General features: G+C 50.6%; 1 protein-coding gene across 3 annotated transcripts; it reads right to left on the bottom strand.

Moving 5' to 3' along the window:
* Positions 1-2,445: 2,445 nt before the first annotated feature.
* Positions 2,446-21,235, bottom strand: THAP4 (THAP domain containing 4). Of its 3 annotated transcripts, XM_084530163.1 has the most exons (6): positions 21,113-21,235; positions 19,654-20,810; positions 9,757-9,916; positions 7,247-7,356; positions 5,860-5,963; positions 2,446-2,786 (listed from the first exon to the last, which is right to left on the bottom strand). In XM_084530163.1, exons 1-6 carry the CDS (start codon positions 21,187-21,189, stop codon positions 2,667-2,669), a joined length of 1,728 nt encoding a protein of 575 aa, XP_084386289.1. In that variant the 5' UTR covers positions 21,190-21,235; the 3' UTR covers positions 2,446-2,666. The 3 variants fall into 3 exon arrangements, with proteins under 3 accessions (XP_084386289.1, XP_084386290.1, XP_084386291.1); XM_084530164.1 differs by lacking the exon at positions 5,860-5,963; XM_084530165.1 differs by lacking the exons at positions 19,654-20,810; positions 21,113-21,235 and adding an exon at positions 15,914-16,476.
* Between the last annotated feature and the right edge of the window lie 95 nt (positions 21,236-21,330).

The raw sequence follows: 21,330 nt of genomic DNA, 5'->3' as shown, positions 1-21,330 counted from the left end.
CATTGCCCATGTCGCAGGGGACCCCTGCGTCTACAGCCCCTTGGGGCCACCTCTGCCACTGCTGGCCCTTCCCCTGGCCCCCCTGCCAGTCTGTCCCTTCTCCCAGGGGAGGAACGCTCTGCTGGACCGATCCAGCACCTCCAAAAGGGACCGGAGAGCCCACTGCACGTGGACTCACGCAGCTCGCCGGCTGCCCGCTTACCTTGGGGCTCGCTGCTGCAGGTGCCCGCTGTGGGTGCTGCTCACAGGGCTGTACACAGGAGATGGGGCTCAGCCGGGGGGGTTTGTCCCGGGGTGAAGGGGGCACCCCCAGGCAGAGCGGGGTGTTCCTCACCTGCTGCTGCCCGTTGCGGAGTGGCAGTGGGGAGCTGGCAGCGGTGGGCCCCAGAAGGCATGGAGCTGGGCACTCGGTGCTGCCCGCACCTTGTGCCAGGCAAAAACCGAGCAACAGGATCCCGCTGCTGCTTGCTCGCAGCCCCCCGGTGTTATCTAAAAGCCCTTGAAAGGAAGGAGCCTCATTAGTGAAGCAAATGTGTCGGCCGGCATCAGCTGCCGACCCGCCTCCCCCGCTGCGGCTGCAAGAGCCAAAGATGCGGCTGATACGGCGGCCTCGCTCGCTTCAGTAACGGGCTTCGGAGGGAATGGGACGCCGTGGAGAAGGAAGAAATACAGAACCTGGTGGTTACCGTCCTGCTGTAAGCCGCCGCACTGCTCGGTGGCAGCTCAGGGTCAAGCAGGGATGATCCAGCCCCGGATAACGCCCAGCTGTGGCTGTGGGAGCCCCCCAAGCCCCGTGGCAGGAGGAGAGGCAGCGGGTCCCTGCTCTGCTGTGTCTGCCGTGTGCTCTGCCGTGCAGAGCACAGCCCACGGCACGTTAATATTTGATGGGGGCATCGGGTGGCAGCGCCAGGCCTGGTCCTGCCACATCCCTGGGGCGTCTCTTGCACCAGCGAGGGGCTGTACGGGCTCCTGTGAGCGCACAGCAACACCCATGGCTGCGGGCACGGCCCCATCACCCTGCTGGTGGTGGGCTGGGTGCTCTGCTCCATTCCTGCCGCTGGAAAGGGACATTTTGGGGATTGGGGGAGTATTTAGTAGCAGTAAATAAAGCCCGTGCTAATAAAGCCCATACCAAAGGTTGGCACCAGCAGGGAGGAGGCCTGGGCAGCAGGGCCCGCGGCGCCGCCCGCACGCCTGTTACTGATATTCAGCAGTGTTTGCGTTTCCTCACTCAACCTCCATCCATTATATATGGGCAGAGTGTATCAGCCGAGCTCAGTTACACGAGGGAAATTCAATCGATGGGTTGGAATAAAATCAAGAAGCAGGAGATCAAAGCCTTCAAACGGTAACTGCCCAGTGAGGATCCATTACAGGGCCCACCTCCTGCCCCCCCGGGGCCGGCCGATGCCCTGGGGACCGTGGCTCTGAGGGGACCACTGCCACTGGCCCACCTTGATGGCCACCTAGACACCTACAAACACGCACCCTTTGGCCAAATCTTTGACCCTGGATGGTTCACGAAGTGTTGTCTGAATACACAAAACTCCCCCACCACATTTTTTCTGTAACCTTATGAAAGCAGCATTATTGTTCTAAATCACGGATTCTTCTGTTTATGTAATTCAAACACGCTGTAAGGAAAAGTTTGATCGTGACATCTCAAGCTCCCTTCAACACCTGAAGGCAAAACCCCCGAGCCCAGCCTTCTGCAGCTGCTGGCACTGAGTCCCTTGGGACCCCGTGACTCCCAGCCCGACCTTCCCAGTGGCACCCAGACCTCTGACAGCTCAACGCCCACCCCATCCTTCCCCCTCCCTGAGGATACCTCTCACACTGTGGATATCTCTAGCTCTTGTATCATCTCTGCTGGAGACCAGAAGCAGCTCTATATTTGTCTCCCTCACTGCTGATGGACCCGATAACATTTTATGATGGTCAAATGCTGAATCACGAATACCAAGCTCAAAAAAAGAATGGCTGAGATCAGCCACTACTTAAAGTTTCTCTTGCTGCTCATTGACTCAGGGTCTTAAGCCATACTCTTGTGATACTCTGCACTGAAGCCAGAGAAGGCCTGGTCCTTGCCTCCAGGACTGCCCCATCCCGTGCAAGCACAGTGTAGCCCAACATCTTTTCAAGTCACCTCAGCAGGACCATCAGGAGCAGGTCCTGCAGCAGCTCTGTCCCACCACAAGAGGTGCTCCCTCGCTGAATTTCATCAGGCAGGAGCTGGAGTTCTCACAGCCAGCCCCCGTGATGCAAACCCATGACCCTGCCACGTCTGCGTCACCATTCAGATGACAGCTGAAGGACCAGAAGGCTGAATCAGCAACCCCTTCAACCCCACAGCACACTAACATGCGTTAAAAAAGCCCTCTGTAGCCACTGCCAGAGCAGAGGGATGCATGGATCACTCAGCAATCACACCCAAAGACACAGCCATAAAAATAAAAGCTTTTTATTATTATTATTTTTTTTTATATACCATTACAGGAACATCCGAGGAACATTCTCAACAGCACGGGCAGCTCTGCAGCGCCCGGGGGTGAGCGCAGGCGCCCAGCTCCGGGCTCTGCTGTCCTGCGTTCCTGAGCTGCCACTGCTCTCGGGGCACGAGGTCCAGCTCCTCGCCCTCGGCACGGAGACCCCTGGCCCTCTGGGTATCACGGCGTCACCTTTTTGTAGGTGATGTGAAGGTGTTGGGTCATGGGCTGCGTAGTGGTTGCCATGGAGACGGTTTGCTCTAGCTTCCCATCAGAATTGAGCCTGAATTTTCTGGTAATCTGAAAAGGAGATAAGGAAAAACAGTAATAAAATCAAGCAAACGGCATCTAAGGGTAAAAATCCTTAACTGTGCTTTCTGCCTTTCCTTTGCTACGCTTGTGTTTTGCTGTCAGCGTACCGTGGATGAAAGGCTATGCTCACTGCAACCATACAAGAAAACGATGAGTAGCTTTTTCTCCTAGAGGGGGCGGCCCTTTCCAAAATACCAGGTCTAACCCCAAGAACATCATCCCCAGTTGACCTGTTGTCTTTGCTTAAATTTAAGCATTTTTAATTGAGGAAAGAAATCATTCAAACAGCAGGTTTGTGTGTGGCTCTGACGTTATATTCCCCACTTCGAGTTTTCTATTTGATTAACGATGGGTTTCAGTGAGGAGGTTTTGTGGGGTCAACAAACAGGAAGACTCTGCATTAAACAGATTAACTTCTGCTAAAATTAGCTACTGTGGCTGTAAATTAATTAGCAAAGTGGTGCCATGCCTGGTGCCACTGTGCTGGGAGAGGAAAGGTCTTGGCACTACTGCTGCCGTCCCCTTGGTATGGACAGGCCAACACCTGGCTGTCAGGAGATGGGCACCGGGCTGGAGGCTCAGGGAGATGCCCTGTCCTGGCTGACATTTTCAAGGCAGCCTCCAAAAACCATACAGACTCTCTGCAAGGCGTTTAACTGCAACAGAGAAGGGCTTTGTTCATGCTGTATGGTGAGGCTGGATTGGAGCCTTCTGACCTCGGGTCAGCCCAGGAAGCACTGCTGGCCATCTCAGAGGAATTGGCTGGCAACATCTTCCTCATCCTTCCACCTGACAGGCTGCGAGTCTGCTTGTACTGCACTAAACCTCCAGAGGGACAACCTGCGGTTGCTCTGTGGAGCTAGAAAACTTAGGACCTGTGCAAATAGAACCCAGCTTTCAGCAGCTTCCTAACAATTCAGGCCTGGGAATAGCACATGTTGTAAGCCTGCTCTTAGGTGTCTACAGAATGCAGGAGAGAAGTGGAACCATTATATTTAAACCTCAGCTCTTGCTTCAAAATAACACTCCAGTGTGTTGCTCCAGCTGCCCAACACTGCAGAAGGACAATACAACAATGCAGATGATTTAAAGGACACAGCAGCTCCCCGAGTGACAGCTGCTCTAAGAAGGCAGCCCGGCACAGCCCCCATACACACAGTGCTTTGGCCCTTCAAGTGATTTTGGCGCAGATTTGCTGCACATCATCCAAAAGAACAGTTTAGAGTGCCTAGTTCCACTTGGTGCTTCCCATGCTGAACACAGTCCCGGGGATGAACAGAAACAAAGTCTTGGGGACAGCAGGATAACCTGCATGCATGATTAACTGGCAGTTACTTAAATCAGCCCAACTTAGAAATTTCTAAAATGCAGTGTGTTACAAGCAAGAAGAAAGCAAAGACTGTTAGGAGTGCAGTATAGTCAAAAAGAATCCCACGGATTCACGAAGCACTTTCAAAACAATAGCTCCCATAAGGCTTTTGCCAAGTGGATATGCTTAAGTGTACACACATCAGTATTCCTACCAGTTCCCTTTCACCTTAAACAAAAGCTAAAAAAGCAATTGCCTTTTTCAAAGAGCCGCGTTCACATTAACATTGAGTGGTTCATCCATCGGTGCTGAAAGAGGACTCTGCGCTTCTCTTTAAGATTGCTCTGAAAGTTGAATCAAAAGTGGAATTCATTCCTGCTGTTTTTCACAAAATGCCTCCATTTTACTGCAGTAACGTGCCAAGGACAATGGAATCGTCCCATTTCTTTCAGAAATAAAATTGAGTTGATTTTCCAGAAGAAATGGGTTTTTTTTGTTTGTTTGTTTTAAAGATAGCTTTGGCTGATTTAGTATTTGACTTGGAAAAATAGAGAGCATCCCTTTTTCTAGATCTTCCTCAAACCGCTCTCTCACACATCTCCAGAGACTCAGAGCTTGCTGCAGAGTGACCTCAGCATATCACTGCACCCCAGGAAGATTTGGTTTGAGGAAGTTTACCAAACTGGGTACGAGTGCTGGAAGCAGCAAGATAAACTTGTGTCAGAGCATGGGGATAACAAGCAATGAGGGCGTGCTAACCCAGGCTAGCAGGAAGACACCAGATTTCCTGCTGCTCTAGACTTTCAGCTTGTCTTGAAGACATGGAAAAAAAAGAATTTTTTGCAAATGTCTTCATTTCCAGTGCAGGTCACTCCAGGGCACTTCCAGAAGCTGTTGCCAGTCTGCATGCTCCAAGACAGCATCCAACCCCGTTAATACATCTGTTCCTACACATGCAGCACGCGCCTAATGCCAGTATCTAACACATCCCTTCCGTTTCGGCAGCCAGTGCCTGCCAAGCACACAACTGGCGCTCCTGCTCACTTCAGAACACCTCGTCCTCATCAACACATCCTCAGCTAACGCTGGCTGCAGCCACAGCTCAGCCTGTGTGCTGCACCAGGGCTGCTTCCTGAAGCAGGAAAAGACAAATAAAAGAATACAAGATGTACTCATCTTTAACAAGAATTTATTTCACAATGTGTGACCTTAGCTGAGGGTTTCTGAAGGGCCCGTATTGACCCATTACCAGCAGCAGATGGTTCTGATCTCCTGAACGAAAACCAAACAGCAAAGGAAGAAATCTCTGATGACTAATGGAATAGCCAGAATGGTCTGTCTCACAGGTGTGGAAGGCAGACCTGGAAAAGACCAGTGACTGAAGGATCCAGCAGCAGGGCTGGGATCTATACCTGCAGAGTGGGCCCTTCCAGTGGGCTCGGTGCTACTATTTAGACAAGACTTTCCTATTCTCTTCCCTAAGGACCTGCCACTGCCCTTGCTGGAGACAGGATCCTGGGTTGGCTGGTCTGACTCAGCATGGCAGTTCTGATCTGAATGATTCCTTCTCGTCTTGTAATCTGTGAAGCAGCTTCTGAAAACTGTTACACAGAAAATAAGCAAGGATGCTGTGCAGTATTTCCAAGACCTGAGGGTAATCTGTAATTAAAGCATTAATCGGCCTGTTCTCTCGACTAGACACCCTCCGGGGCTAGCAATATTATTTGAATTGCTAACCAAGTGTGAACTCACCTGCTCTACATGGGGCTTCTTGGCAAAGGAGATCCTGGCTATGGAGTGAGAAGCTATAGACAGCTCTTGTCCATTCACCTCCCCTTCTTCCACCTCCACAAGACCTGATAAGAAGCAAGGTCATAAATGCCAGGCTACAAAGGTTAATTAACAACGTCACAATTACTAGGCTATATAACAGATGAAGAAGATTTTTATTTGACCTAGCACATATCAACAACTGTAAATCCATGCAACCTCAGAAACATAATGCTGGAAGATCCAGCCAGACTTACTCACACTGTGCGATAGGTATTGCATTGCTACTGGCAATTTTCCCTTCAGCACACACTCTCTAGTTTTAGATCCTTATTTAACCAGGTTTTAAAGTTCTTTCGTTTTGTAATGTAACATAGATGCAGTTCTCTCTCTCATTCAGTCCCTGCCAGGTGCACAATGAGTACCAAAGCAGTAATTCCGGACAGCAGGAGATTCTCCTAGTTTAGGAACTAAGAGGACCACACTGAGATTACTCTTGGACATGGCAAAGGGAACAGGAGAGAAGCTACCTGTCACAGTGCTGCAGCCAGGCAGGGTTTGTAATAGGAAACTTGTGGTATGAATCACACCAAGCACTCTGGGAAGGAGAGGTCGCACGGGAGGTTTACCACCACCACAGCCTCGCCTTGCCAGGGCCACAAGCTCTGCTCTGCACCACAGAATCAAACACGGTGAGTGGTAACATCAGTAACAACGATCTAAGTGGGACATTGAACCTGACTGTGCTCAGAAAGAGCAGCTGGGCAACTGCTATGCTAGCAATAGGGTCTCCAGACAGACAAGCTCATGACCTGAGGCATACACCCTCTGTTTCTACCACAGGGTCTGCTGTGGCCAACTCACAGGAACAGTGGGAATGGCACGCCTTATCTGTACAAGTTCTCCCTTCCTCCCTGCAAAACCACGCTTGGATACCATGAAGGCAACAAGAATGGCAGTGGCCACTTATCACCTGCCATGATTAAGGGCCAGGCTGCAACTCTTGTCATGAATTGAGGGGTTCTTTTGTTTCAAAAAGCTTTAAAAAGTATAAATACCAACATACCATTCTAGGAAAGGATATCCCTCAAGTCTCCTTCATGAGTGATATTTTGATTTGCAGTCCTCTCCTGTCTGAGAAAGCTAGAAAGCCTTGCTGCCTGGGCAAAGCCATGTAGCCAGTCCTAGAAACATGCTGCTTTTGACTCAAGCTCATTAGCAGCAGGATGGGGAGATGCTGCTCTTTGGTGCTGAGCCCACAGTGAAAATAAACACAATGGAACTGTTAAAGAGGTCCAGTAATTTTCTAGAAGAGTGATGAATGGCACCGCAGGACAAGGACCTCTTCTCTTCCCCAGAGAGGCAGTACCTGTGTTCTGGGCGCTGATGAAGGCCACCTTATTAGTGTCAGGTTTGAGGCGGATGAACCCACATTCTCGGTGCATTGGTTTCCTGGTGTCTGGATGGAAGGCGTTGAACCTGAGGGGAAATCAGAATACAAACATTGCTGAGTTGTTGTGCTGAACACACAGGGTTTGGCCTAGTTTCATCTCAGAGAAAACTGTATTTTATTTAACCACGTGACTGCCTATACTTGAAGAATAAGAGACTGACAATACTTCACGGTTGGAAGACATAAGTGTGTAAAAAGACAGTTCCTTTATGTGTACAGCCAGACCTCAGAGCTGGAAGTCATTATTTAAGTTCAGGCTTCCGATTTTCCACAGCTCCTGGGTCTCTCTAACTACTAGCTTAGAAACTCCCTTGGGTTACAGTAAGACATGTCGCTGATGCTGAAGCCATACTCTTGCTAATTTCCTTCTCTCAAACAAGTAGCTGGCTTTACAATATCATCTTTATTAAATTTTTTAAGATCTGTCAGCTTTTTCCTTTGTACCTTACATGCTGCAGGCAATAACACTGCAGACTTATTTCTTCCCATCTTGAAAAGAAAAAAAAATCAGCTTGGATGCTTGTTTACTCCTCAGAATGCCTTACAGCTGTACATTTGGTCAGCCGTATCACGGGCAATACCTACGTATTATTACACACGATCGTATATTGCGTTAGTGCTACAGCACTCCTGAGCCTACACAGGTAACTGAATTAAACCACACAGTGAGCTGAAGCAATTATTTAGTGAAGAAACACCGAGAGCCAAGAAGCCCAAAGAAAGGGCTTCCTACGTGAAGTAAGAGCTACCAAATCGCTGAAAGTTGCCAGCTCCCAAAAGAAAACACGAAAGGAAACTGGAAGCAAGGAAGGAGGAGCACAGCACAGGCACGCTGTTACAGAATTTGTGTGCTTACAACTGCTTCTGGCTCCCTGGCATCCTCTGGGCACAAAACGACTCCTCCTGCTTGGCTGTGTCTCTATACGTAGGCTGTCTCCTCCCAACCACACGGTGACAAGGACCAGGAGTGCCCGGTACCAGCAGTGCAGGACTGTGGCTATGCTAAGGACTGCCCTAGCATCCCAGCCTGTGTGCTCTGCACTTAGCGCACCCTGGGGAGACATGCATTGTGCTGAGACTGTCCAGAATCAAAAGGAGAATGAACTTCAGGCTGCTGTCAGTGCCTGGAGTGTCTGAGACACGTGTGGCTTGTCTTGTAACGGTCTGCGGTGCTGGTTGAGGAGCCAGGTCCCTCATCTCCAAGCCTGCCCATTTCCCCAAAGCCTCCCAGAGTTCAGCAGTTCTGAGCTGAATTTCCCCAGCAAAGGAATACCACTCAGACCAGCGAGTGACCAAAAGCTGGAGTCGGGACATGCTGGGTGTAGAGCACGACTGTCGGAGCCCTGGTTCTTTTGGAAACTGAACTAAAAATATCAGGCCTTGAACAACTCTGCCGCAACAAGCGGCGCACACCAGGAACGCAGGTACCATTCACACAACGTCAGCATCTTGTAATTACTCCTTTCTCTGGTTCTCAAAGCAACAGCCTTTCCATCTCAACCCTCCCAGCCAAAGGATCAGCGCTGAACTGTTGGCTAACACGGCACTTCTCCTCTTCCAGATTTTGTATTTCTCTTTGAACAATTACTTGCAAACAAAGCAGTTAAGCTGGCTGCCTGACATCCAATACAGCTTGCTGAACACTTAATTTTTCTCAATTTTTTCACATTGGTGAAGACTGAGGACCACAGTTTAAAATGGACAAACCCGTTGGCTGTGTCACTGTGCCTTCATTTATATCCGTTAAGTGTCAGCCTGACAAAGCAGAGTGGTGGTGGTTGTAGGGTAAGCTATTACTTGAGGATTCATTTCTAATTAAACAACCACCACCAGCAACAGGAATGACGTCTTATCTGGCCATAAGGACAACATTTTTTGGCTAACACATACGCACAGCACGTTGAAGTGGAAGGATCACTGACCTTTCAAAGCCAGGCACTGAATTAGCCCAAACTATAGGGATGTTCGTGTTCAGGATGGGGCCAATCTCGTTGCTGATCCCAGCACCTTCCGTTGCTTCTCACTGTGTAACCCTGAAGAGTGTCAGGCCACAAGAATTGCATGTTGTGCCACGGTCACAGTCCTGACCCTCTACACAAACGCCTCAATGCCAGAGGTGTGAACTCACTTCTGAAAAGCTCTGTGGAGTCGCACGGTTCGTTTAGGTACAGGCCAGTGAACGGCCACTGATTGCAGGTGTGCAGCACAACACGACAGCTCACCAATTTATCAGCAGTTTTAAAGGAAAACAAGCCCCCCAAAAAAAAGCAGACCACTCAGCTACATGCCGCTACATCGTCTCATTTGGTAGATGAAAACTGGTTTATTTTGGAACTGGAAAATAAATGCAACCACCAAATCTTACTGCAGCCACACCTGCTCCGATCCAAAAGCTGCTGCCAGCACTGACAAACCTCAGGACTTACGAGAAGTTGAGCATGGGCTGCCCCACGTGAGAGATGTGCACTTCTTCCAGGTACTGGAACGGCTTCATCGTGGGGAAGGTGCCGTCCCCCGGGGGGTCTGAGAGCCAGGTGCCCAGCATCCAGGAGAGGGGCTCCATCACGGGGTTCAGCTGGGGAGTCTCTGCGGAGGAAGAGGAAAGAATGAAGACATTTTGTGGGCCTGCCCTACAGCTTGCTGTTAGCAGCTGGGTGGAGGAAGGACATGAAACACCTCAGAAATGGTCCAATGCATCAGGAACGCTTTGCCCCAGAGCAGTCAGCTCCAAGGTGCAAGGAGAGTAACTCTGTTTTCAGACCTGCTCGTGGCCTCCCCCAGGGCACTACTCCCGGCAGTGCCTTTCTGCCCCCTCTCTAGCACCAACCCAAAGGGAAAGTCCCCTCCCTTTGACACCCAGGAAAGGAGAAGTCTGAAATCTCGGGGTAAAGAATGAAGCATGATAAACGATATCAGTGACAGATCCCCAGTGCTCTGGCCCCGATTTTTCTCAAGCACTAAGGACGGGCTGCTCCTGTTTGTTTTGGAGCCCAAGGAAATTAGTTCTCACTTCAGAGGAAAGTCAGGCAGCATCCATATTCAAAAATCAAAGTTTACCTGTAATTTTTTTTTTTTTTTAGAGATTAACAATGAGCTGTACTTTTGTAAAAAGAGGTAGAGATAGTTCAGAAACTGCTCTGCTTGGGTCCTGGACTAAGGCTCACTGAAAGGTATTAAAAAGACGTTTGTGCACATAAATTAAAGCAAAAAACAGAAGAGAAAGGTACTCCCATTTATCACTGCATTTATTAAGAAGCAACTGAGGTCTGCTTCACAAAGCCAAAAGGCTCCTTCTTTAGTGAATCATTTCAGAAGAGCTTTGATAAGCAACAGTTTTGCATTTTGCTATGATTTCACAGGGTGTGAGCTGGAAAAAAAAATGGGGAGAGAAATTGAGACAGACGCTTTAAAGTCATGTGAACCACAAAGCAGATCCTTTCCTACGATGTAAACAGGGAAAGTGATACAGCACCCACATGATCCTAGGAAAGACCTCCACAAATAGAGATGAGGGGGCCCACTGCAAAATCCAGGCTGGCTCCATTATGCAGCTGAATAAGTCGGCTTAAAGCATGCCCTCCTCCCACTCGTGTGCTAAACGACAGGCAGTGGCAGGCCAGGGGCTAACCGGGTGTTTTCCATACCTAGTGATATCATCTAGTGCAGGAATAAGCTACCTGTCTGGCTGGTCTAGAAGGCACGGACTCAGCTGCAAGGAGAAATGGTGCCCTAAACAAAAAATGGTCCGAGTTTCAGTGTGCTCAAACCCAGCCAGCAAAAAAGACCAAGCAAGGAAGACTGGAGAGGTCACACTAGGATGCCAAAGTAGGGGAACAGAATTTTCACCAGTGAAAGCCAGCCACTTTTATTCTTTATTCTCTCACAGCAAGTGTAAAGACAGAACAACAACTAGCAAGTCTTCGAGATGCTGCTAGTTCCTTTACCCTCATGTACTCTGCAGGAGAAGCAACCTGAGAAAACACGAGCTTGAGCATGCTATTTTCTGGTGCAGTGAATACAGCGACTTTAATACAGTGCTTACCAGCAACTGAAGTCCAAAATTATTCCTCTGAGAAACTAAATACCTCCAGACTGCTTCCTAGCACTTTTCCTTCCCACCTGCAGTCTCAGAGCAGGCTGTGAGAGCACGGACAGCACCACCACCTTGTCCACCTGGTATCTGTCTTCACCTTGCAGCCCGCACACGTTGCTTTTCCTTCCCAGCTTTCTGCAGGCCCTGAAGCCTCCCCACGGAAGGGAAGAGCAAAGCTTTGGAAAGGTCAGCGGAGACGGCAGCCTGAGCTGCTGCTGCCCTCTTCTGGGCCAGGAGATGGCAACAAAGCCTAGGACCAGCACAGCTTCCATCCTCTGTGACAGAGCACTTCATTTTCTCCTGCTTACCAACTGCGCTGTGGGAATAAGGACTGGAGAGAGACCCAGTGATGCACAGGGGAACGAGCACCTCCTGATCGCTTCCTGCACGCTGCTGCTTCTTACCTTTGGCATCGGACTTCGGACTAAGTTCTGTTATCACCTCCAGCAGCCTGCTGTGCCAGAGAGCTGGACTGAAAGGGCAGAAGAGCAATAGCAGGGAGGCTGATGGCAGAAAGGCTGATTGAGGGCATCAGAAAAGAAAGGTGATTAAAAAAAAATAAAAAAATTGCTTCTTATGTCACGGTTAAGTAAATGGAAGACTATTGTAGCAATAAATAATTTTACAGAGGAAAGTGGAAAACATCTGTCTACTGAGCTGCTCTGTTTGTAACACAGACTCGGGGATGCGGTCTCTGTCAAGAGGAATTTCACTGAAGGAGGCGCATGCAAATTCTTCTTTAACAATCTGCATTCATGGCTCACTTCTACAAACATGTTTTAAGCCACAGCAGTAGGCAAGCGCCTGAGAATAACAAGAAATACAAACCGCCTCTGGGAGCTTGCACTGCAAGACACGCTGTCCTCCCTTCTGCACGTTTAAAGCCTCAGACAGCGTCTTTGCAAGACTGATGAAGCAAATCTTGGTCCTTGCGTGTCCACGTGCACAGTTTCTTTTCTGTGTAAAAGTAAGCTCACACTACAGCCTCTTCCTTAATAAGGACATTCACGGTGTCACTCTCCCCTCCCAAATTATACATTTTTTTCTTGAAGCTCTTCCCAGCACCTCGAGATGTCTGCTCCTCTACAAAACCCAAACGAAGTCAACCACCACATCTAAAAGTCGTGGTAACAGCTGGGGAGACAAAAACCACAGCAACGTGACCAGCAACATGATCACCTAGATCTCGTTTCTTCAGGAAGTCGTTCAGGCCACGCTTTCCCCCCGAGACCACTGTGCCCAGGTCCTGGGGACACAAGTCAGCTCTGCTTCACCTTCTGACCTCGCTGCATCCCTCCGGGCTTGCGGAGGGGTTGTTTCCACTTCCTTCCCATCCACAGGGGTTTAGAAGTCAAATCTCTCCCCACACGGTAGCGAAGTCTGGCTGTACCTGGCTGCCCACGCTGTGCAGCGAGGGACGATGCTGTCTCCCTGCCAAAGCGGCCAAGCGATGCCCCAGGCCATGTCTGCGCAGGCCTCAGCCAGCGTGGCTCTGCAGTGTGATCCCTGGCACACAGAGCTACGCTGGCACAAATCCCTGCATGGTTTTTATCAGCAAAACTGCGGAGCGAGCAGCCAGTTGGCTGCTAACGAGACAGCTAACCTGTTTCTCCTAAGCCGGGGAACACTCACTGCACGAAACTTAAGTGAAAAAATCTCACGCGGCACCTTCCGTCTTCAAGGTGTGGTGACTACAGCCAGCAGCTGGGCAGCTTCCTGCAGTCCTTTCTTCACCCGAGACACTTACTAGATTTAAACCATCATCAGCAACATTCCAGTAATTAAGGAGCAGCCTTGTTCTGGGCACTTTTTGCCCGATTAGGTACAGAAGGTGGCTTCATTCCCTGCTGCCCCCCTCCAGCGTTGTACCCCTTACACTTGCTGCTGCTCCCTCCCAGCAAGCCAGTGAAGCACTCCTAGCGCTGACGTGCTCCAACTCCATCCCTGCTCTGAGGGGGGAAACGTGATTACATTCACAAATTCGCATCTTATGCCCTCTATTAGTAATTAATTTCATAACCAAGCACCAATCTGTTACTGCCTCTGTGGTAAAACGTCCCAGTGTCTGCAGTCACTACCAGACTTCTTCAGTACAAAACACAGGGAAAACAGATTCGTAAAATTACCCACTGTTATGGGAAACCCAAACATCCTAAAGAAAGCTTACCTCAATGTATGTTTTACTTTCTTTCAAGTTTTCCTTAGTTAGCATTTTCATTGCTTCCTAGTCACAAGCTATTGTATTTGTGTGTGAGTCATTGCCCACTGACTTCAGAAATTAATGCTTAATCCACAAGCTGAACAGGCCATTAGGGGAAAAGAAAAAACACAACAGAAAAGAAAACAGACCACAGAAAAAAGATGCAGAAAACAGGGAAGCAACAGGTCTTGCTTTCCCCCTTCCAACCTCCTTTCTCTCCGTGGGGACAGTGGAAGGGCCATCTCCTGATGAACCCGGTCCTGAAGCTGGAATTCCTACAGGAAATTTCTACCCTGAATCCATCTGACAGTCACAGTCTTGCAGTCACTATTCCTGAAGCATGCTCCTGTGAAAGAGTGAACCTAAAAACCTAGACAGCCTAAGAGATAATATCGTTTAGGGTTAGCTAATCAGCATTTGAAAAGATAACGCAGCTGATAATCTCACAGATCACAGACCTTGAGACACACACACACACAGAAGTGCAATCGCTTGTCCCCACTCACTCAGCTTGACAGGGCAGGAGAGGAGGGGAGCTCGCTGCGTGTCCAGCTGCTCCAGCGATGCTCGAGGCAGCTCACCTCTGGCACGGAATCACAGAATATCCCAAGTTGCAAGGGACCCACCAGGACCACCGAGTCCAACTCCTGGCTCCACACAGGACCACCCAAAAATCAAACCGTATGTCCGAGAGCCTTGTACAAACGCTTCTTGAACTCTGGCAGGCTTGATGCTGTGACCACTGCCCTGGGCAGCCTGTCCCAGTGCCCGACCCCCCTCTGGGTGCAGACCCTTTCCCTAACACCAGCCTGACCCTCCCCTGTCCCAGCTCCATGCCGTCCCCTCGGGTCCTGTCGCTGTCCCCAGAGAGCAGAGCTCAGCGCCTGCCCCTCCGCTCCCCTCCTGAGGGAGCTGCAGGCTGCCATGAGGCCTCCCCTCGGCCTGCTCTGCTCGGGGCTGAACAACCCAGGGCCCTCAGCTGCTCCTCGTACATCTTCTCATCCGAACCCTTCACCATCCCTGTAGCCCTCCTCTGGAGTCTCTCTAACAGCTCTGTCTCCTTATGTTGTGGCACCCCAAACAGCTCACGGCACTCGAGGTGAGGCAGCGTCAGGCAGCGCAGAGTGGGATGCTCCCTGCCGATCCCTTCCCTCTGCCTGCCAGCTGGCCCTTTTGGCTGCCAGGGCTCATTTTCACCTTGCTGTTGACCACAACCCCCAGATCTCTTCCTGCAGGGCCACCCTCCAGCCTCTCATCCCCCAGCCTGTAGGTACAGCCAGTGTTGCCCCTTCCCAGGCACGGAATCCAGCACTCGCTCCCTTCATATTGTTGGTGACTGCTCAGCCCTCACATTTGTCCACGTCTCTGCAAGGCCTCTCCATCCTCAACAGAGTCAACCAGTTCTCACAACTTAATGTTGTCTGCACACAAAGTATACCTTCAAGTCCTGCACCCAGGTCCATTTATGATGACATGAAAGAGAACTGGCCCTATATCAGAGCCACACAGAACCCCACTGGTGACTGGAGCCCATCAGCCCCAGGGCAGCATGTGCACAGGCTGCAGGTGCAGGAAATCCTCACCCAGCCTCTCTCCTAACGCCTTGTCACAGATTTGGCCCCACTCTTAACCTCTGTGCACATATTCCTGCTCCTTATCTCACTCCTTGCTTACTTTATCCTACAATCTTTGTAGGGCTTTATTGACCAACCCTCCGTCCCAGCCATTCCCATCCATTTCTCCAGATAGATAAGGCAGAAGAGCTGTGATCAGCACCTGCCATTCCAGCATAAATGTATTTTTCTTTCTCACACCCCCTCACATCTCTTCCCACTGACACCGAGGAACACAGCTTTACAACTTCTTTCTGCAAAACAAGCCAAAGTCTCTCGGCACCTTGGTGGAAAATGCTTCTGCTGAAGAGGCACCGGGTCTCCAGTTCCGCACAAAACCATGTTTAATGTTCAGGTCTGTCTCCTGCCTGTGTTCCCAAAGCTCACCTATTATCCTTCATCCGCACGTAGAAAGCATTATAAACAACTGCACTTCTATGAGGTTTTGTACAAATACTAAGAAACAAATCTAAACTGGAAAGAAACATTTCCAGTGGATACTTAGCAAAATTCTGATTGTTTGCCACGTGGACCCAATTCGCGAATCTCCTGCCTTTAACATGACCTTCATGAAAGCAGACATGGAGTTTGGAACGGGCTCCATGTAAGCTCTGCATGCTGAATTTGAACTCTACCTCTCTGAGAAACGCATATACTTTAAGCACATTGAATCCTACCTGCGTTTGCTCCGCTGCTGGCCATAGCGTGCAGAGTTATTTTCCTATCGCTTGGTCTAGCTCTCTAACCACCTTTGCTCACCAGAAAGTGCTCTGCACTTGCTTGATAAGATGGCTATAAGGGAAGTGATCTCACTATGAGGTAAGAAAGTTAACCTAGAGCCTGCTGGGAGATGTAGTTTTACAGGAGGATCGAACAGCAGGGCGTGAAGGCAACGTGACCTCGTGAAAGCAGCATCTTCGTTTTGGCTTCAGGAACATGATGCAACCAGCAGAGCTGAGAAGGCTTCCAGCAGAACTAGCTGGTTAGATGCTGTGTGTGCTGAACAGGAGCATGCTGAACTGCCTCCCCTTCCTTTGCAGTCCATGTTCCTCCCAGCTCACCTTCCCCAGGACATTGAGGCCGTGTTTCTTTGCTCACTCTCTCCCTAATTTCTCCCAGTGCATCCTCTTGTTCTGTGGAAAATGTGTCTAATCTTGCTCTGCCTGGTGCACCATGTCCAGCCATGCCCTGTCAAAACCATTTCTCAGCCACTGGCCTGAAGACGCCAGAGATGGCCCACGAAACAGAAGGAATCGTGTTCCTACCAAACAAGCAAGCAAATTCCAAGTTCAGCACAGAAAGCGTCGCTGCAGCAGCCGTGCAGAAAACCCAGGGGGTTTCCTGAAACAAGTGAGTTGATCTCCCTGCCCTGCAAGGCTGGGGAAGGCCACCTTTGTGCACCGTGACAGCCTGAGCGTGCTGTGAGGCGAACTCACCCGGACTGAGTCACCCTGCGCGGCTGGCAGGGACCGCGTGTGCAGCAGTCTGCAGGAATCTGCTCCTTCCCAACGGCTGTCACTTGGGTGCAGCCAGCAGGAACCTCCTCGTGCAGCTGGAGGAGCATTTCAGCCGAGAACGGAGGGCAGGAGGAGCTGCCCGACCGGTGAGGTGCCAGGTGAGAAGCAGGCAGGAATCACAGGGCCTCGTAGCAGACAGCAGCATCGCCGTGGGGTAACAGTTCGGGCATCGCTGCTCTGCTCTGCACTAGGGCATCCCATTCTCTGCTTTTCCAGACAAAAAACGTGGCTGTCCGGCCTGATACGCTCACAGCTTGAGGCTGTAAGCCATCCAAACATGCAGGGGACCATCAGAAAACCTTAAAAACACAACACTTGCTAACCAGATCCACGGCACAGATCGCACAGACCGCCCGGTGAGCCCAGCACGCAGCCAATCCAAAAGCAGCACCCGGCGCTTTTAAGAGGCCTTCGTACTGAGACCAGGCAGCGCAGGAGGGCCAAAAACACATCCCTCTGCTCCGAATTTCGTGCACGCAGCCGGACATCGGGCGGCAGCGGGGAGGACAGCCGGCAGCACGCTGGAGTCAGGAGGTAAACAGGCAGCAACCTGCCAAGTCAGCCCAGCCGCGTACCTTCCTCACGCTCCCCATCCCCAAGACACCGGCTTCAGAAAAAAAAAAAAAAAAAAAAAAAAAAAAAAAGAAATTGCAGGCTCAGGTTTATAGCTATTAACATCACCTCATCCACGCACCGTATGATTTAGGACAACTGAAATGTAGCTACTAATAAAGACCATAATTATTATTAACCTAATACCTGTTACCTCCGCTTTTATGAATACCAAAAAGCCCTCTTCAATTCAGTTTTGCATCAGAGTGCAATTTAGCGTCTGCGCCTAAAACAGGCTCTGCCCAGCAGCAGTCAGCTGCGCTTAATCAGGTATTTTGACTGCCATAAACTATTACGGAGAGCACAAGAAAAAAATAATGCAAAGCAGAAGAGCACCAGGACGAAATTAAAAAGCTTGCCAGCCCCTAACAAAGCCCTAGAAAAGTCACCAGCAGAATGGTTCCCTAAGAACTTCTCATCGCCTAGAGCTACAATCACCAAAATGATTTGATTTTCTCACGTTGGTCTCTGGTGTTGTTGATAAGAGATAACAGAATGGGTAACGAGTTGATCAGTTCATTTAAAAAAAAAAAAAAAAGACATTTCACCTTATAAAACTGAAGATGCAATTCGTATGTTCTTACAAAATTCTTACTGAGCCATTCTCCTGTTCTCATTCATGTACATATTAGAACATCTGCCTCAAGAAAGAAAACAAAATCGTAGTACTTCCTAGAAAAAAAAAGGACACCAACATTCAGGACACCCTCCTTGCAACCAGCATCCCACTGCATGCATTTCAACACTGCCAGACAAATTCTTTCTCTCTTTATAGGTATACTTACGAATGTTAATTACGGAACCCTAATTTTGTATTTAGTCATTTCCTTTAGTCTGACACCAAAACAGCATAGAACTGCAGACAGGAAGGCACAAATAAGACCACGCTGATTTCCTACTGCAGCAAAAAAATCTTTTCCCCCTCTACCCAAATCAAAGCACGAGCTTTCCACTGGAAAATTACAAACATGTGGAGAAAGTAGCGCTGGGTCAGCCTGGGAGAACTTTGCTGGGATTTATTCTCCTGCACTTGAGTGAGGAAACAGGCCATGCTGTAAGAGAGTGCATCTGCCTGCTCCAGGACCATGTTCCCAACCATGCCTACTACCACGCGGCTTCAGAAAACAAGGAGGAACCTCCCAACGGATGCAGAGGGGAGAATTACCTCGGCATGAGTTTCCAGCACACCTAGCCATCCTTGGGAAGCTGCTTCAAGAAAGCCCCGGGTCACTCATCCTTCACAAAGTAACCCTACGCAGCCACACAACCACCAAATACCATTAAAGCCTTCCAGGCTTTTCCCCCAAATTACATCTAGCAACTGGAGTCACTCTGCAAAAGTTCTGTCATTGTTCAAAAGCTTTGCATTAAATCACTCTTCTTGCAATAGAAAGGGGTAGGGCCTGATCTGACTTCTCGGTAACAGAATTTCACGCCGCCTCATCCCTCGTTGAGCTCCCCTGTATTTTCAGGTGTTTCACTTTTTTTTTTTTATTATTATTTTACTGATAGAGAAGTCATTCCCTATCTCTTCGCACTCTATTATCTGTTTCCTGCCTTCTGCCTTCTGAGGGCGGAAATTATCAAACTGAACGCAGTATTTCAGTCAAGAAGAACGGCGTCAACATGCACGATGACAGTCGTATCTGAGACCTGCTACCTCACTTAGATTTCCTCTATCCCAAGCACTGAGTACAGCACATGAAACCCAAGATCAGAAGCACTTCTCACATCACTAGAGAAGACAACAACAGCTCTTCCCAAACGCCTTCTGCTCGTGACAGCTCGTTAAGACACGGAAAAATTTCACAGACACTCTCCAAATCATGTCACAGATGAACAAGCTAAAATAATCCAGGAAGAAAAAGAAAAAAAAAGAAAAAAATCATCACTGGAGTTGTCCTCCACACCACAACCTAACTTTGTGCCCCATCACCTTGGAAAGCTTTACAGAAACAACGCGTGCTATTTGCAACTTCGAGGAGGCAAAGTTTGGAGAGCGCAGCGGTAACTTGTACCAAACAGCCAACACTGTCAGGGCAAAAAAACAACCAACCACCACCAACAGGCTTGTGGAAATACAAGGAATAGCTCACGCGCCCCAAAACCTGCCCAATTCTTTCACTTGCGTCTCTTGGCCTAGCACGAGCTACTACTTCCCTTTCCAAAAACACACCTTTCCCCTGTCTTTAACTCACTGCATTGCTATTACCTCTAACTTAAACAGCCTCTTATTGTTACGAAAATGATGAATTCTGCCTGAACGCAAGGACGCTGCAAATACTGACCACAGTCCTGGGATAGCAGGCTGTTCAAGTAAGGGAAACTGATCCTCTTCAGCTCGTCTAGCTTCTCCTTCAGCTTCCTGACTTGACTGTCCGAGCGGCTGATCCTCTGCCTCAGCAGTTTCAGCTCCCCGTTCTTCTTCTCCACCTGTTCACGCAAGCAGCACACCTGACTTTTGCTTTGCCTGGAGGAGAAACAGTACGAGTGGAGGGAGTCAATGAGCTTGCAGGCTCCCGAGGCCGACATGATGACCTCGTTGATCGACATGGGGTTGGCATCCGTGTCCCCCTTCTGCCCCACCACAGCCTCAGCAGCAGGCTGAGGGGTCAGGTCTGCTGGGGATGCCGACAAACTCTGGGAAGGTTTCTGAGGGGTCGCGGTGAGGGATGAAGTGGGGGAGTCTTCTGTGACAGTCTTATCGTGTCCCGTGAGATTGCTGCTGCAGCTTGGTTCCACGTCTCTCTTTGGCCTTTTCCTTTCTAGCTGCTCTTTTGGGAAAGACGGCCTCTCTCTGGCATGCTTGGAGGAAAAGCTGTAAGAATGAAGGGAGCCGATGAACTTGCAAGCACCAGAGGCGGGAGGCGTGAAGTCATCCGCCGATATGCCACTCCTGTCAGCTATCCAACTCCCCGTCCAGGTGGTTTTAGGACAGGCCTCCACGGAAGATCTGTCAGGCTTTTTCTGAGGTCCAGGCTTTGCCACTAAATTATCCCCTAACGTCCTTCTCCGAGGGCCTTCCAGCTGGCTGTGGAGATGCTCTTCCTCCTCGGACATCGACTCGATGTCCTCTTGCAGAGTCGCCTCCTCCATCTCGTTCGCCCCTTGCATCACCATAAAGTCCTGGTCAGGAGAGGAGGTCCTCTGGGCTACCTCACGGCCTCCTTCCCTCGGGTCCTCCCCATCCTGCAGCGCTACCTGGCTCGCTAGTTTCCTCTTGCTTCTGACATAATCCAGGTTGTCGCGCTTCTTCTCGGCGAGCTGGAAGATGGTGGGGACGGCGGTGGGCTTCAGCAGCCGGTGCTGGTCCTCCAGCCGCTTGGAGAAGCTGTCTTTGGTGAAGTGCTCGCTGCAGAGGAACGAGTACTTGGTGGGGGTCCAGTTGTCCCTCTGGACAGCCTTCAGCCACTGGATCAGGCGCTTCGAGTCCTTCAGGGGGAACCTACAGCCGGGAGGCACAAACAGGCCGAGCGTTCAGGGGCGATGCAGGCGCCCGACTTTCGGCCGCACCCCAAAAAGTTGGGACCCGGCGGCGGGGGCCGGGTGGGGGGTCTGGGGGGGGTCAGGGGGGCCCTGCCCTTCCCCTCCCCGCCGGGTGGGCGCAGCCCCGGGGCTCGGGGGGCGCCGCAGCACAACAAAGAGCCGCGGGGGCTCCGCCGCCCGCAGCCGCCCCCCGGGGCCCCGAGGGGGTCCGAGCGGAGCCCGGAGCGTGGCGGAGCCGCCCCCCGCTCCCCGCGGGCTCACCTGTGGAAGGAGACGGCGCCCCGGTGCGCCTTCCCCTGCCGGTTGGAGCAGTTGGCGGCGGCGCAGCAGATCACCATCTCCGGCCGGCGGCCGGGCCCGCCCCGGCCTTCCTCCTCCTCCTCCTCCTCCTCCTCCTCCCGCCCCCCCCCCCCGCCGGCCCGGCCCGGCCCGGCCGCCGCCAGCCGTACAGCAAGATGGCGGAGCCAGGTCACCCCTCC

The sequence above is a fragment of the Aythya ferina genome, assembly GCF_964211825.1.
Source record: "Aythya ferina genome assembly, chromosome: 9".
In the NCBI taxonomy this organism is placed as follows: Eukaryota; Metazoa; Chordata; class Aves; order Anseriformes; family Anatidae; genus Aythya; species Aythya ferina.
The sequence above is the reverse complement of the archived record's forward strand: the minus strand, read 5'-3'. Positions and strand labels throughout refer to the sequence as shown.

Excerpts from the sequence above, each read along its gene's own strand:
- THAP4 (XM_084530163.1), bottom strand. The coding sequence starts at position 21,189 with ATGGTGATCTGCTGCGCCGCCGCCAACTGCTCCAACCGGCAGGGGAAG. Across the intron at positions 9,917-19,653 it reads CCTGCTATCCCAGGACTGTG|AGACTCCCCAGCTGAACCCC; the intron begins GTCAGTATTTGC and ends CTTCCTCCGCAG. Across the intron at positions 7,357-9,756 it reads CAGCCCATGCTCAACTTCTC|GTTCAACGCCTTCCATCCAG; the intron begins GTAAGTCCTGAG and ends ATTTCCCCTCAG.